This window comes from Ictalurus furcatus, chromosome 14 (assembly GCF_023375685.1).
Source record: "Ictalurus furcatus strain D&B chromosome 14, Billie_1.0, whole genome shotgun sequence".
Taxonomy (NCBI): Eukaryota; Metazoa; Chordata; class Actinopteri; order Siluriformes; family Ictaluridae; genus Ictalurus; species Ictalurus furcatus.
In genome coordinates, this window is record NC_071268.1 from 13,551,034 (window position 1) to 13,568,275 (window position 17,242).

General features: G+C 39.6%; 2 protein-coding genes across 2 annotated transcripts; both read right to left on the reverse strand.

Moving 5' to 3' along the window:
• Positions 1-1,816: 1,816 nt before the first annotated feature.
• On the reverse strand, positions 1,817-4,933 carry LOC128617798 (skin secretory protein xP2-like). Its single transcript, XM_053640938.1, has 2 exons — positions 4,907-4,933; positions 1,817-4,510 (listed from the first exon to the last, which is right to left on the reverse strand). The coding sequence occupies exon 2, from the start codon at positions 2,891-2,893 to the stop codon at positions 2,135-2,137; it is 759 nt and encodes a 252-aa protein (XP_053496913.1). The 5' UTR covers positions 2,894-4,510; positions 4,907-4,933; the 3' UTR covers positions 1,817-2,134.
• LOC128618430 (receptor-type tyrosine-protein phosphatase H-like) lies at positions 4,866-16,773 on the reverse strand. Its single transcript, XM_053642018.1, has 16 exons — positions 16,749-16,773; positions 16,235-16,492; positions 15,204-15,461; positions 14,593-14,853; positions 12,906-13,163; positions 12,292-12,552; positions 11,677-11,937; positions 11,077-11,337; positions 10,464-10,724; positions 9,434-9,691; positions 8,826-9,086; positions 8,213-8,473; positions 7,185-7,442; positions 6,577-6,837; positions 5,950-6,210; positions 4,866-5,167 (listed from the first exon to the last, which is right to left on the reverse strand). The coding sequence occupies exons 1-16, from the start codon at positions 16,771-16,773 to the stop codon at positions 4,866-4,868; spliced, it is 3,966 nt and encodes a 1,321-aa protein (XP_053497993.1).
• Between the last annotated feature and the right edge of the window lie 469 nt (positions 16,774-17,242).

Genomic DNA, 17,242 nt, shown 5'->3' on the forward strand with positions numbered 1-17,242 from the left:
CAACTGCTTCTCCTTCTGTTATATTGTCTGCAGCAACAGCAGATATCAGGATGGTGTAACTGAATCCAGGATTGAGATTAGTAATGTTAAAGAACCTGTTTGAGGTTGTTGAATTCAAGGTGATGCTGTCATTACTCCACTGTACTTTAAAGAAAGATTTTTCTCCTATTGGTTCAGTCCAGTTCACAAGCAATGAACTTGTTGTAATTTCAGTTACACTGAGGTCACTTGCAGCATCAGGTTCTGTGAGTACAGGTTAGAGGCCATTGTGTTAGGAAAATATATTAATCTACATGAAACAAACATTTAATAGTAATTTACTAATGGAATGCTTATAACATCTTTTATAACATCAAGCTCTGGGAGTAAAATAACCACACAGGTACATGGAGAACATGTATAGAAACTCTAAACAGACAGTAACCTGAATACAGCATGGAACTGTGGACATCATTCAAAGCTACCTGCTGCACCACAATACAGTTCTAATACCAAATTACTTATGATATTCAGTCAATATTTCTAAGTTCCGTCTTACTTGTGTAGGCTGAAATAAACAGACAGTAACCTGAATACAGCATGGAACTGTGGACATCAAGCAAAGCTACCTGCTGCACCACCATACAGTCCAAATACCAAATTACTTATGATATTCAGTCAATATTTCTAAGTTACGTCTTACTTGTGTAGGCTGAAATGCAGCTGTAATTTCCTTCTGTTTTATTATCTGCAGCAACGGCAAACACTTTGAATGTGTACTGCACTCCAGGAGTCAGATTAGTTATGTTAATCCCAGTGATTTCAGTAGTCTTATTGATTGTCGTACTGAAATTCTCATATTGGATTACATAATGGGAGATTTTGCCCATTGCCTCAGTCCAGTCCAGTAATATAGAGGAGTTTGTAACATTAAGTATTGTGAGACTGCTAACAGTCTCAGGCTCTGTGAAGGTAAAAGAAGTGCATTAACATTAACTTTGTTCAGAAATTCCTTTTGTCATCAAATGAGAACACAATTCTCTAAAACATACTTGTATAGACTGAAAGACCAACTGCTTCTCCTTCTGTTATACTGTCTGCAACAACAGCAGATATCAGGATGGTGTAATTGACGCCAGGATTGAGATTAGCAATGTTAAAGAACCTGTTTGAGGTTATTGAATTCAAAGTGATGCTGTCATTGCTCCACTGTACTTTAAAGAAAGATTTTTCTCCTATTGGTTCAGTCCAGTTCAGAAACAATGAGCTTGTTGTAATTTCAGTTACTCTGAGGTCACTTGCAGCATCAGGTTCTGCGAGTACAGGTTAGAGGCCATTGTGTTAGGAAAATATATTAATCTACATGAAACAAACATTTAATAGTAACTTAGTAATGGTATACTTATAACATCTCTTATAACATCAAGCTTTTTGAGTACAACTTTGATCACATAATGGGAGACTTCAATTTGCTCAGTCCAGTACAGTATTATAGAGGATGCAACATTATCAACATTAACTGTATATGTGCCTAGCTCATGTGTGTGTGTATAATATATATATATATACATACATAAAATGTATATAGAATTTGCACTTAGGCCTATACATATTTATACAACTTGTATATACTATTTATATATACCTGAATTGTTCTCCTTACTATCTCTTATTTCTTCCTTATTTTTTTTGCTGCTGCTGTGACCCTAATTTCTCCATCTGGAGATTAATAAAGTATTATCTTGTCTTATTAACTACTGAGAGATTTCTAACAGTCTCAGGCTCTGAATTTCAGAATTTCATCTCTTTATTGTCTGAACCTGTTATGTAACGTAGACTGGAGGCGGATGCAGGTGCAGGTCAAAGTCTTTATTAACAGTAGATAAACACAGGAAACGCGGTCTTCACCAGGAAAACAAGAAACTGGTATCGTGGCTTGAAACTAGAGCAGGGCATGGAACCAGACCGCTTAACATGCTAACGCATTCACTATCGTAATCAAACATAAACGGGAACCGCATCAGACGTTTGGTACAAACTATACCAACTGTAATACTGCGCGATGTGCGCAGTCACATGGGGGGTTTAAATAACAAACCTAATTAACCCAAAACATGGACACCTGGGGCAAATCAGAGACATGATCAAACTTAATTCAGTGTCCAAGCGGGAAGCGAACGAAAACAAGAGAGTCACGTGACCAGTCAGAAGCCGTGCCGGTGTGCCATCTGCTGGCCGTGGCATAACAGAACCCCCCTCCGATGGGGGTCCCGGGCCCCTGTGCGAGCTGTCTCTCGCTGCCACGGAAAGCGAGGCAGCCTCCGTCGGGCAGCAGAGGGGCGGAGCAGCACCCCCACCAGGGTTGAAAGTCAGAGCACCGCCCCCGGTGGTACTGGAACGCTGGGCACCGGCTCTGGAACGCAGGGTGCCGCCCCCGGCGGCTCTGGAACGCTGGGTGCCGGCTCTGGAATTGCAGGGCGCCGCCCCCGGCGGCACTGGGACGCTGGGTGCCGCCCCTGGAACGCTGGGCACCGCCCCCAGCGGCTCTGGGACGCTGGGCGCCGCCCCCGGCGGCACTGGAGGGCTGGGCGGCGTCCCCAGTGGGACTGGAGGACTGGGCGGCCTCCTCGGCCGGGCAGGGCAGCAGGACAGCTTCCTCGGCTGTGCAGGGCAGCGGGACAGCCTCCTCTGTTGGGCTGGACAGCAGGACAGCTTCCTCGGCTGTGCAGGGCAACAGGACGGCCTCCTCTGTTGGGCTGGACAGCGGGACTGCCTCCTCGGCCGGGCAGGGCAGCGGGACGGCCTCCACAGCCGCCTCAAGCTGTCCCTCTGAGGTCGCCATGTTGACCTCAGGTGGGAGCTCCACAGCTGAGACCTCCCCGTAGGCCTCAGGCTGGAGCTCTGCTGTCCTCATTGCCCCCCCCCCAAAAAAATTTCTGGGCCAGCCTTCACCTCTGGACTGCGCAGTGTGGTGCAATTCCCCTGCAGTGGGAAACCCCAGATGCTCAGGTCACTTTGCTGGCTGTGTTGCACGGCGTCGCTCTTTGGCGGCGGGGACGGGGTAAATGGCGCGAGGGATGACGCGGCGCGCAGCTCGGCTTTGCACTGAGCAATTTCCTCTTCGAGCTGTTTGCTCATCTCCAGGGACGCACGGTAAAGCACCCAAATCCTGGCTTTTTCGGCGGCGCTCATGGCTACCTGCTGCTTCCGCATTTTGGGCGCAGTATTCTGTTACGTAACGTAGACTGGAGGCGGACGCAGGTGCAGGTCAAAGTCTTTATTAACAGTAGATAAACACAGGAAACGCGGTCTTCACCAGGAAAACAAGAAACTGGTATCGTGGCTTGAAACTAGAGCAGGGCATGGAACCAGACCGCTTAACATGCTAACGCATTCACTATCGTAATCAAACATAAACGGGAACCGCATCAGACGTTTGGTACAAACTATACCAACTATAATACTGCGCGATGGGCGCAGTCACACGGGGGGTTTAAATAACAAACCTAATTAACTCAAAACATGGACACCTGGGGCAAATCAGAGACATGATCAAACTTAATTCAGTGTCCAAGCGGGAAGCGAACGAAAACAAAAGAGTCACGTGACCAGTCAGAAGCCGTGCCGGTGTGCCATCTGCTGGCCGTGGCGTAACAGAACCAAATTTGTGTAGCATTTTAGAGCAACTGATTCTCTTTGTTTAATTATCTGCTGAAACATCATATATTATGAAGATGTAATTTACTCCAGAAGAAAATAAAAGTATTTAATGTTGCTACATTAAAAGTAATTCTGTCATGGCTCCAATCCAATTGACACTCTAACATTTTGGTCCATGAATACCCATGCTGTATTTTTTTTTCTTGTTTAACAGCTTTAAGAGACAGGTCAGAACTTAAAAAGAGATGCAGGTGCCTTAGCATTCTGCTTTTACGTTGTGACCTTCCGATTTATCATTCTCATGTAGAGCGATGATGACGGTCACGTAATATAAAAAAATATTCAGACAATTGCAGATATCATCATCCAGTAATTCTTAAGCTTAAGCAACGCTGTTATTTTGAATGCACATCGCACAGAGAGAGTTGCTCTCATGCTCTCTCCATAGTATGCTGATTCACATTAATGATGTTGTACAAGTATGTGGAAACTTAATGCAAATACTGACAAGGATGTCTATACAAATTAGTTTTGTGAACATATAAAGTTTGCTGCACCTCAATATATACATAAAAATAAATAAACATGTTAACAGTATTACAGGAATTACTTGTGAATGCTGAGATTTGATTTGGTGCTCCTGCAGTTTGTGAATCTGCAGCAACTGCAGTAACAGTGAATGTGTAGTTCACTCCAGCAGTCAGACCAGTGACAGTGTAAGACGTGCTTGAAGTGTTACTGCTGTTATTCACACTGCCACCAGTCCAATTTACTGTAAAGTACGACCTGTTCCCAGGTGGCTCATTCCAGGTTAGAGACAGAGATGATGTAGTTTTGTTAGACACAGTGAGACTGGTGACAGCATTTGGCTCTGCAAATCATACAAACACACACACACACACACACACACACACAAACACACACACACAAATGTGTTAATTATTGACATCTATATGTTTTAATACCTTAAACATTGCTTCAACAAATGCATCTAAATCCGGGTGTATAAAATTCTGAATGATTAAAACTCTGATCAAAACTGTAACTACTAAAACACAGCTACAGCTCACATATAAATAAAGGTACATCTTATCTTATATACAGAGACACAGTGAGATATAATTACACAGAGAGAAATGCATTATGCATTTTCAACAATACTGTAATTTAGGCAGCTTCAGGTGTTCAGTCAGTCCAAGCTAATCTAAATTTCAATCTAAATCAGTCTAATGAATAAGGCTGTCTGTATCAGCAGTACAAGATTTACTTGTGAAGGCTGAGGTTTGAGTTGGTGCTCCTGCAGTTTGTCCATCTGCAGCAACTGCAGTAACAGTGAATGTGTAGTTCACTCCAGCAGTCAGACCAGTGACAGTGTAAGACGTGTTTGAAGTGTTACTGCTGTTATTCACACTGCCATCAGTCCAATTTACTGTAAAGTAGGACTTGTTCCCAGGTGGCTCATTCCAGGTTAGAGACACAGATGATGTGGTTTTGATAGAGACAGTGAGATTGGTGACAGCATTTGGCTCTGCAAATCACACACACACACACACACACACACACAAATGTGTTAATTATTGACACCTATGTATTTTAATACCTTAAACATTGACTATGCTACATGCACATCAAATTCCATTTAAAAGTCTATATCTTCAGCTTGCAGCCATATTCTGAATGCAATGTTTATATGCGTACAGGCATCAGAATATTCCTGTATACATGTTTGTTGTAAGTATGCCTGAGTTGCCATTCCTAAATACTTAGCCTACAGCTAAGCATCTGTTAGCACCCACAATTCCTTGAGGACTGATCATGCGCATATATCTCCTTTCGGTGGATTTTCTGAATAAGGTGTTTTCATGAAACCAATTTCCGATTAAAACAGGCATATTCCAGGGGTGGAAATCTGAATTTGGGGCATCAGAATATTGTCTTGATCTGAATCGCGCAATCGGATTGTGGCGTTTACGTGAATCAATACTATTTAGAATATTGCAAAAATTCAGATTAATATCAGAATATTGATGTGCATGTGAACGTAGTCATTGTTTCAAGAAATACATCTAAATCCAGGTGAATAAAATTCTGAATGATTAAAACTCTATTTGATAATTACTAAAACACTACTAATGCCCACATATACAGAGACACAGTGAGACAGAATTACACAGAGAGAAATGTATTACTCATTTTCAACAGTAGTGTATTTTGAGCACGTTCAGGTGTTCAGTCAGTCCAATCTAATCTAAAATTCAATCTAATCAATCTAATGAATAAGGTTGTCTGTATCAGCAGTACAGGATTTACTTGTGAATGCTGAGATTTGAGTTGGTGCTCCTGCAGTTTGTCCATCTGCAGCAACTGCAGTAACAGTGAATGTGTAGTTCACTCCAGCAGTCAGACCAGTGACAGTGTAAGACGTGTTTGAAGTGTTACTGCTGTTATTCACACTGCCACCAGTCCAATTTACTGTAAAGTAGGACCTGTTCCCAGGTGGCTCATTCCAGGTTAGAGACACAGATGATGTGGTTTTGATAGAGACAGTGAGATTGGCGACAGCATTTGGCTCTGCAAATCATACAAACACACACACACACACACACACACACACACACACACACACACTCAAATGTGTTAATTATTGACATCTATGTGTTTTAATATCTTAAACATTGTTTCAAGAAATACATCTAAATCCAGGTGTATAAAACTCTGAATGATTAAAACTCTATTTGATAATTACTAAAACACTACTAAGGCCCACATATACAGAGACACAGTGAGATAGAATTACACAGAGAGAAATGTATTACTCATTTTCAACAGTAGTGTATTTTGAGCACGTTCAGGTGTTCAGTCAGTCCAATCTAATCTAAAATTCAATCTAATCAATCTAATGAATAAGGTTGTCTGTATCAGCAGTACAGGAGTTACTTGTGAATGCTGAGATTTGAGTTGGTGCTCCTGCAGTTTGTCCATCTGCAGCAACTGCAGTAACAGTGAATGTGTACTTCACTCCAGCAGTCAGACCAGTGACAGTGTAAGACGTGTTTGAAGTGTTACTGCTGTTATTCACACTGCCACCAGTCCAATTTACTGTAAAGTAGGACCTGTTCCCGGGTGGCTCATTCCAGGTTAGAGACACAGATGATGTGGTTTTGATAGAGACAGTGAGATTGGCGACAGCATTTGGCTCTGCAAATCATACAAACACACACACACACACACACACACACACACACACAAATGTGTTAATTATTGACATCTATGTGTTTTAATATCTTAAACATTGTTTCAAGAAATACATCTAAATCCAGGTGTATAAAACTCTGAATGATTAAAACTCTATTTGATAATTACTAAAACACTACTAAGGCCCACATATACAGAGACACAGTGAGATAGAATTACACAGAGTGAAATGTATTACTCATTTTCAACAGTAGTGTATTTTGAGCACGTTCAAGTGTTCAGTCAGTCCAATCTAATCTAAAATTCAATCTTATGAATAAGGTTGTCTTTATCAGCAGTACAGGATTTACTTGTGAATGCTGAGGTTTGAGTTGGTGCTCCTGTAGTTCCATCTGCAGCAACTGCAGTAACAGTGAATGTGTACTTCACTCCAGCAGTCAGACCAGTGACAGTGTAAGACGTGTTTGAAGTGTTACTGCTGATATTCACACTGCCACCAGTCCAATTTACTGTAAAGTAGGACCTGTTCCCAGGTGGCTCATTCCAGGTTAGAGACACAGATGATGTGGTTTTGATAGAGACAGTGAGATTGGTGACAGCATTTGGCTCTGCAAATCACACACACACACACAAATGTGTTAATTATTGACATCTATGTATTTTAATATCTTAAACATTGACTATGTTACATGCACATCAAATTCCATTTAAAAGTCTATATCTTCAGCTTGCAGCCATATTCTGAATGCAATGTTTATATGCGTACAGGCATCAGAATATTCCTGTATACATGTTTGTTGTAAGTATGCCTGAGTTGCCATTCCTGAATACCTAGCCTACAGCTAAGCATCTGTTAGCACCCACAATTCCTTGAGGACTGATCATGCGCATATATCTCCTTTCGGTGGATTTTCTGAATAAGGTGTTTTCATGAAACCAATTTCCGATTAAAACAGGCATATTCCAGGGGTGGAAATCTGAATTTGGGGCATCAGAATATTGTCTTGATCTGAATCGCGCAATCGGATTGTGGCGTTTACGTGAATCAATACTATTTAGAATATTGCAAAAATTCAGATTAATATCAGAATATTGATGTGCATGTGAACGTAGTCATTGTTTCAAGAAATACATCTAAATCCAGGTGAATAAAATTCTGAATGATTAAAACTCTATTTGATAATTACTAAAACACTACTAATGCCCACATATACAGAGACACAGTGAGACAGAATTACACAGAGAGAAATGTATTACTCATTTTCAACAGTAGTGTATTTTGAGCACGTTCAGGTGTTCAGTCAGTCCAATCTAATCTAAAATTCAATCTAATCAATCTAATGAATAAGGTTGTCTGTATCAGCAGTACAGGATTTACTTGTGAATGCTGAGATTTGAGTTGGTGCTCCTGCAGTTTGTCCATCTGCAGCAACTGCAGTAACAGTGAATGTGTAGTTCACTCCAGCAGTCAGACCAGTGACAGTGTAAGACGTGCTTGAAGTGTTACTGCTGTTATTCACACTGCCACCAGTCCAATTTACTGTAAAGTAGGACCTGTTCCCAGGTGGCTCATTCCAGGTTAGAGACACAGATGATGTGGTTTTGATAGAGACAGTGAGATTGGCGACAGCATTTGGCTCTGCAAATCATACAAACACACACACACACACACACACACACACTCAAATGTGTTAATTATTGACATCTATGTGTTTTAATATCTTAAACATTGTTTCAAGAAATACATCTAAATCCAGGTGTATAAAACTCTGAATGATTAAAACTCTATTTGATAATTACTAAAACACTACTAAGGCCCACATATACAGAGACACAGTGAGATAGAATTACACAGAGAGAAATGTATTACTCATTTTCAACAGTAGTGTATTTTGAGCACGTTCAGGTGTTCAGTCAGTCCAATCTAATCTAAAATTCAATCTAATCAATCTAATGAATAAGGTTGTCTGTATCAGCAGTACAGGAGTTACTTGTGAATGCTGAGATTTGAGTTGGTGCTCCTGCAGTTTGTCCATCTGCAGCAACTGCAGTAACAGTGAATGTGTACTTCACTCCAGCAGTCAGACCAGTGACAGTGTAAGACGTGTTTGAAGTGTTACTGCTGTTATTCACACTGCCACCAGTCCAATTTACTGTAAAGTAGGACCTGTTCCCGGGTGGCTCATTCCAGGTTAGAGACACAGATGATGTGGTTTTGATAGAGACAGTGAGATTGGCGACAGCATTTGGCTCTGCAAATCATACAAACACACACACACACACACACACACACACACACACAAATGTGTTAATTATTGACATCTATGTGTTTTAATATCTTAAACATTGTTTCAAGAAATACATCTAAATCCAGGTGTATAAAACTCTGAATGATTAAAACTCTATTTGATAATTACTAAAACACTACTAAGGCCCACATATACAGAGACACAGTGAGATAGAATTACACAGAGTGAAATGTATTACTCATTTTCAACAGTAGTGTATTTTGAGCACGTTCAAGTGTTCAGTCAGTCCAATCTAATCTAAAATTCAATCTTATGAATAAGGTTGTCTTTATCAGCAGTACAGGATTTACTTGTGAATGCTGAGGTTTGAGTTCGTGCTCCTGTAGTTCCATCTGCAGCAACTGCAGTAACAGTGAATGTGTACTTCACTCCAGCAGTCAGACCAGTGACAGTGTAAGACGTGTTTGAAGTGTTACTGCTGATATTCACACTGCCACCAGTCCAATTTACTGTAAAGTAGGACCTGTTCCCAGGTGGCTCATTCCAGGTTAGAGACACAGATGATGTGGTTTTGATAGAGACAGTGAGATTGGTGACAGCATTTGGCTCTGCAAATCACACACACACACACACAAATGTGTTAATTATTGACATCTATGTATTTTAATATCTTAAACATTGACTATGTTACATGCACATCAAATTCCATTTAAAAGTCTATATCTTCAGCTTGCAGCCATATTCTGAATGCAATGTTTATATGCGTACAGGCATCAGAATATTCCTGTATACATGTTTGTTGTAAGTATGCCTGAGTTGCCATTCCTGAATACCTAGCCTACAGCTAAGCATCTGTTAGCACCCACAATTCCTTGAGGACTGATCATGCGCATATATCTCCTTTCGGTGGATTTTCTGAATAAGGTGTTTTCATGAAACCAATTTCCGATTAAAACAGGCATATTCCAGGGGTGGAAATCTGAATTTGGGGCATCAGAATATTGTCTTGATCTGAATCGCGCAATCGGATTGTGGCGTTTACGTGAATCAATACTATTTAGAATATTGCAAAAATTCAGATTAATATCAGAATATTGATGTGCATGTGAACGTAGTCATTGTTTCAAGAAATACATCTAAATCCAGGTGAATAAAATTCTGAATGATTAAAACTCTATTTGATAATTACTAAAACACTACTAATGCCCACATATACAGAGACACAGTGAGACAGAATTACACAGAGAGAAATGTATTACTCATTTTCAACAGTAGTGTATTTTGAGCACGTTCAGGTGTTCAGTCAGTCCAATCTAATCTAAAATTCAATCTAATCAATCTAATGAATAAGGTTGTCTGTATCAGCAGTACAGGATTTACTTGTGAATGCTGAGATTTGAGTTGGTGCTCCTGCAGTTTGTCCATCTGCAGCAACTGCAGTAACAGTGAATGTGTAGTTCACTCCAGCAGTCAGACCAGTGACAGTGTAAGACGTGTTTGAAGTGTTACTGCTGTTATTCACACTGCCACCAGTCCAATTTACTGTAAAGTAGGACCTGTTCCCAGGTGGCTCATTCCAGGTTAGAGACACAGATGATGTGGTTTTGATAGAGACAGTGAGATTGGCGACAGCATTTGGCTCTGCAAATCATACAAACACACACACACACACACACACACACACTCAAATGTGTTAATTATTGACATCTATGTGTTTTAATATCTTAAACATTGTTTCAAGAAATACATCTAAATCCAGGTGTATAAAACTCTGAATGATTAAAACTCTATTTGATAATTACTAAAACACTACTAAGGCCCACATATACAGAGACACAGTGAGATAGAATTACACAGAGAGAAATGTATTACTCATTTTCAACAGTAGTGTATTTTGAGCACGTTCAGGTGTTCAGTCAGTCCAATCTAATCTAAAATTCAATCTAATCAATCTAATGAATAAGGTTGTCTGTATCAGCAGTACAGGATTTACTTGTGAATGCTGAGATTTGAGTTGGTGCTCCTGCAGTTTGTCCATCTGCAGCAACTGCAGTAACAGTGAATGTGTACTTCACTCCAGCAGTCAGACCAGTGACAGTGTAAGACGTGTTTGAAGTGTTACTGCTGTTATTCACACTGCCACCAGTCCAATTTACTGTAAAGTAGGACCTGTTCCCGGGTGGCTCATTCCAGGTTAGAGACACAGATGATGTGGTTTTGATAGAGACAGTGAGATTGGCGACAGCATTTGGCTCTGCAAATCATACAAACACACACACACACACACACACACACAAATGTGTTAATTATTGACATCTATGTGTTTTAATATCTTAAACATTGTTTCAAGAAATACATCTAAATCCAGGTGTATAAAACTCTGAATGATTAAAACTCTATTTGATAATTACTAAAACACTACTAAGGCCCACATATACAGAGACACAGTGAGATAGAATTACACAGAGTGAAATGTATTACTCATTTTCAACAGTAGTGTATTTTGAGCACGTTCAAGTGTTCAGTCAGTCCAATCTAATCTAAAATTCAATCTTATGAATAAGGTTGTCTTTATCAGCAGTACAGGATTTACTTGTGAATGCTGAGGTTTGAGTTGGTGCTCCTGCAGTTTGTCCATCTGCAGCAACTGCAGTAACAGTGAATGTGTAGTTCACTCCAGCAGTCAGACCAGTGACAGTGTAAGACGTGTTTGAAGTGTTACTGCTGTTATTCACACTGCCACCAGTCCAATTTACTGTAAAGTAGGACCTGTTCCCAGGTGGCTCATTCCAGGTTAGAGACACAGATGATGTGGTTTTGATAGAGACAGTGAGATTGGCGACAGCATTTGGCTCTGCAAATCATACAAACACACACACACACACACACACACACACACTCAAATGTGTTAATTATTGACATCTATGTGTTTTAATATCTTAAACATTGTTTCAAGAAATACATCTAAATCCAGGTGTATAAAACTCTGAATGATTAAAACTCTATTTGATAATTACTAAAACACTACTAAGGCCCACATATACAGAGACACAGTGAGATAGAATTACACAGAGAGAAATGTATTACTCATTTTCAACAGTAGTGTATTTTGAGCACGTTCAGGTGTTCAGTCAGTCCAATCTAATCTAAAATTCAATCTAATCAATCTAATGAATAAGGTTGTCTGTATCAGCAGTACAGGATTTACTTGTGAATGCTGAGATTTGAGTTGGTGCTCCTGCAGTTTGTCCATCTGCAGCAACTGCAGTAACAGTGAATGTGTACTTCACTCCAGCAGTCAGACCAGTGACAGTGTAAGACGTGTTTGAAGTGTTACTGCTGTTATTCACACTGCCACCAGTCCAATTTACTGTAAAGTAGGACCTGTTCCCGGGTGGCTCATTCCAGGTTAGAGACACAGATGATGTGGTTTTGATAGAGACAGTGAGATTGGCGACAGCATTTGGCTCTGCAAATCATACAAACACACACACACACACACACACACACACACACACACACACAAATGTGTTAATTATTGACATCTATGTGTTTTAATATCTTAAACATTGTTTCAAGAAATACATCTAAATCCAGGTGTATAAAACTCTGAATGATTAAAACTCTATTTGATAATTACTAAAACACTACTAAGGCCCACATATACAGAGACACAGTGAGATAGAATTACACAGAGTGAAATGTATTACTCATTTTCAACAGTAGTGTATTTTGAGCACGTTCAAGTGTTCAGTCAGTCCAATCTAATCTAAAATTCAATCTTATGAATAAGGTTGTCTTTATCAGCAGTACAGGATTTACTTGTGAATGCTGAGGTTTGAGTTGGTGCTCCTGTAGTTCCATCTGCAGCAACTGCAGTAACAGTGAATGTGTACTTCACTCCAGCAGTCAGACCAGTGACAGTGTAAGACGTGTTTGAAGTGTTACTGCTGATATTCACACTGCCACCAGTCCAATTTACTGTAAAGTAGGACCTGTTCCCAGGTGGCTCATTCCAGGTTAGAGACACAGATGATGTGGTTTTGATAGAGACAGTGAGATTGGTGACAGCATTTGGCTCTGCAAATCACACACACACACACACAAATGTGTTAATTATTGACATCTATGTATTTTAATATCTTAAACATTGACTATGTTACATGCACATCAAATTCCATTTAAAAGTCTATATCTTCAGCTTGCAGCCATATTCTGAATGCAATGTTTATATGCGTACAGGCATCAGAATATTCCTGTATACATGTTTGTTGTAAGTATGCCTGAGTTGCCATTCCTGAATACCTAGCCTACAGCTAAGCATCTGTTAGCACCCACAATTCCTTGAGGACTGATCATGCGCATATATCTCCTTTCAATGGATTTTCTGAATAAGGTGTTTACATGAAACCAATTTCCGATTAAAACAGGCATATTCCAGGGGTGGAAATCAGAATTTGGGGCATCGGAATATTGTCTTGATCTGAATCAGGCAATTGGATTGTGGTGTTTACGTGAATCAATACTATTTAGAATATTGCAAAAATTCAGATTAATATCAGAATATTGATGTGCATGTGAACGTAGTCATTGTTTCAAGAAATACATGTAAATCCAGGTGAATAAAATTCTGTATGATTAAAACTTTGGTTGATAATTCCTAAAACACAACTAAGACCCACACATACAAAGACACAGTGGGATATAATTACACAGAGAGAAATGCATTATGCATTTTCAACAGTACTGTAATTTAGGCAGGTTCAGGTGTTCAGTCAGTCCAATCTAATCTAAAATTCAATCTAATCAATCTAATGAATAAGATTGTCTGTATCAGCAGTACAGGACTTACTTGTGAATGCTGAGGTTTGAGTTGGTGCTCCTGCAGTTTGTCCATCTGCAGCAACTGCAGTAACAGTGAATGTGTACTTCACTCCAGCAGTCAGACCAGTGACAGTGTAAGACGTGCTTGAAGTGTTACTGCTGTTATTCACACTGCCACCAGTCCAATTTACTGTAAAGTACGACCTGTTCCCAGGTGGCTCATTCCAGGTTAGAGACACAGATGATGTAGTTTTGTTAGACACAGTGAGACTGGCGACAGCACCTGGCACAGTGAACCACACACACACACACACACACACACACACACACACAAACACACACACACAAATGTGTTAATTATTGACATCTATGTGTTTTAATATCTTAAACATTGCTTCAACAAATGCATCTAAATCCGGGTGTATAAAATTCTGAATGATTAAAACTCTGATCAAAACTGTAACTACTAAAACACAGCTACAGCTCACATATAAATAAAGGTACATCTTATCTTATATACAGAGACACAGTGAGATATAATTACACAGAGAGAAATGCATTATGCATTTTCAACAGTACTGTAATTTAGGCAGGTTCAGGTGTTCAGTCAGTCCAATCTAATCTAAATTTCAATCTAAATCAGTCTAATGAATAAGGCTGTCTGTATCAGCAGTACAGGACTTACTTGTGAATGCTGAGGTTTGAGTTGGTGCTCCTGCAGTTTGTCCATCTGCAGCAACTGCAGTAACAGTGAATGTGTAGTTCACTCCAGCAGTCAGACCAGTGACAGTGTAAGACGTGTTTGAAGTGTTACTGCTGTTATTCACACTGCCACCAGTCCAATTTACTGTAAAGTAGGACCTGTTCCCAGGTGGCTCATTCCAGGTTAGAGACACAGATGATGTGGTTTTGATAGAGACAGTGAGATTGGCGACAGCATTTGGCTCTGCAAATCATACAAACACACACACACACACACACACACACTCAAATGTGTTAATTATTGACATCTATGTGTTTTAATATCTTAAACATTGTTTCAAGAAATACATCTAAATCCAGGTGTATAAAACTCTGAATGATTAAAACTCTATTTGATAATTACTAAAACACTACTAAGGCCCACATATACAGAGACACAGTGAGATAGAATTACACAGAGAGAAATGTATTACTCATTTTCAACAGTAGTGTATTTTGAGCACGTTCAGGTGTTCAGTCAGTCCAATCTAATCTAAAATTCAATCTAATCAATCTAATGAATAAGGTTGTCTGTATCAGCAGTACAGGATTTACTTGTGAATGCTGAGATTTGAGTTGGTGCTCCTGTAGTTCCATCTGCAGCAACTGCAGTAACAGTGAATGTGTACTTCACTCCAGCAGTCAGACCAGTGACAGTGTAAGACGTGTTTGAAGTGTTACTGCTGATATTCACACTGCCACCAGTCCAATTTACTGTAAAGTAGGACCTGTTCCCAGGTGGCTCATTCCAGGTTAGAGACACAGATGATGTGGTTTTGATAGAGACAGTGAGATTGGTGACAGCATTTGGCTCTGCAAATCACACACACACACACACACACACACACAAATGTGTTAATTATTGACACCTATGTATTTTAATACCTTAAACATTGACTATGTTACATGCACATCAAATTCCATTTAAAAGTCTATATCTTCAGCTTGCAGCCATATTCTGAATGCAATGTTTATATGCGTACAGGCATCAGAATATTCCTGTATACATGTTTGTTGTAAGTATGCCTGAGTTGCCATTCCTAAATACTTAGCCTACAGCTAAGCATCTGTTAGCACCCACAATTCCTTGAGGACTGATCATGCGCATATATCTCCTTTCGGTGGATTTTCTGAATAAGGTGTTTACATGAAACCAATTTCTGTTTAAAACAGGCATATTCCAGGGGTGGAAATCAGAATTTGGGGCATCAGAATATTGTCTTGATCTGAATCGCGCAATCGGATTGTGGCGTTTACGTGAATCAATACTATTTAGAATATTGCAAAAATTCAGATTAATATCAGAATATTGATGTGCATGTGAACGTAGTCATTGTTTCAAGAAATACATCTAAATCCAGGTGAATAAAATTCTGAATGATTAAAACTCTATTTGATAATTACTAAAACACTACTAATGCCCACATATACAGAGACACAGTGAGACAGAATTACACAGAGAGAAATGTATTACTCATTTTCAACAGTAGTGTATTTTGAGCACGTTCAGGTGTTCAGTCAGTCCAATCTAATCTAAAATTCAGTCTTATGAATAAGGTTGTCTTTATCAGCAGTACAGGATTTACTTGTGAATGCTGAGGTTTGAGTTGGTGCTCCTGTAGTTCCATCTGCAGCAACTGCAGTAACAGTGAATGTGTACTTCACTCCAGCAGTCAGACCAGTGACAGTGTAAGACGTGTTTGAAGTGTTACTGCTGATATTCACACTGCCACCAGTCCAATTTACTGTAAAGTAGGACCTGTTCCCAGGTGGCTCATTCCAGGTTAGAGACACAGATGATGTGGTTTTGATAGAGACAGTGAGATTGGTGACAGCATTTGGCTCTGCAAATCACACACACACACATACACAAATGTGTTAATTATTGACATCTATGTATTTTAATATCTTAAACATTGACTATGTTACATGCACATCAAATTCCATTTAAAAGTCTATATCTTCAGCTTGCAGCCATATTCTGAATGCAATGTTTATATGCGTACAGGCATCAGAATATTCCTGTATACATGTTTGTTGTAAGTATGCCTGAGTTGCCATTCCTGAATACCTAGCCTACAGCTAAGCATCTGTTAGCACCCACAATTCCTTGAGGACTGATCATGCGCATATATCTCCTTTCAATGGATTTTCTGAATAAGGTGTTTACATGAAACCAATTTCCGATTAAAACAGGCATATTTCAGGGGTGGAAATCTGAATTTGGGGCATCAGGGTATTGTCTTGATCTGAATCAGGCAATTGGATTGTGGTGTTTACGTGAATCAATATTATTTAGAATATTGCAAAAATTCAGATTAATATCAGAATATTGATGTGCATGTGAACGTAGTCATTGTTTCAAGAAATACATCTAAATACAGGTGAATAAAATTCTGTATGATTAAAACTTTGGTTGATAATTCCTAAAACACAACTAAGACCCACACATACAAAGACACAGTGGGATATAATTACACAGAGAGAAATGCATTATGCATTTTCAACAGTACTGTAATTTAGGCAGGTTCAGGTGTTCAGTCAGTCCAATCTAATCTAAAATTCAATCTAATCAATCTAATGAATAAGGTTGT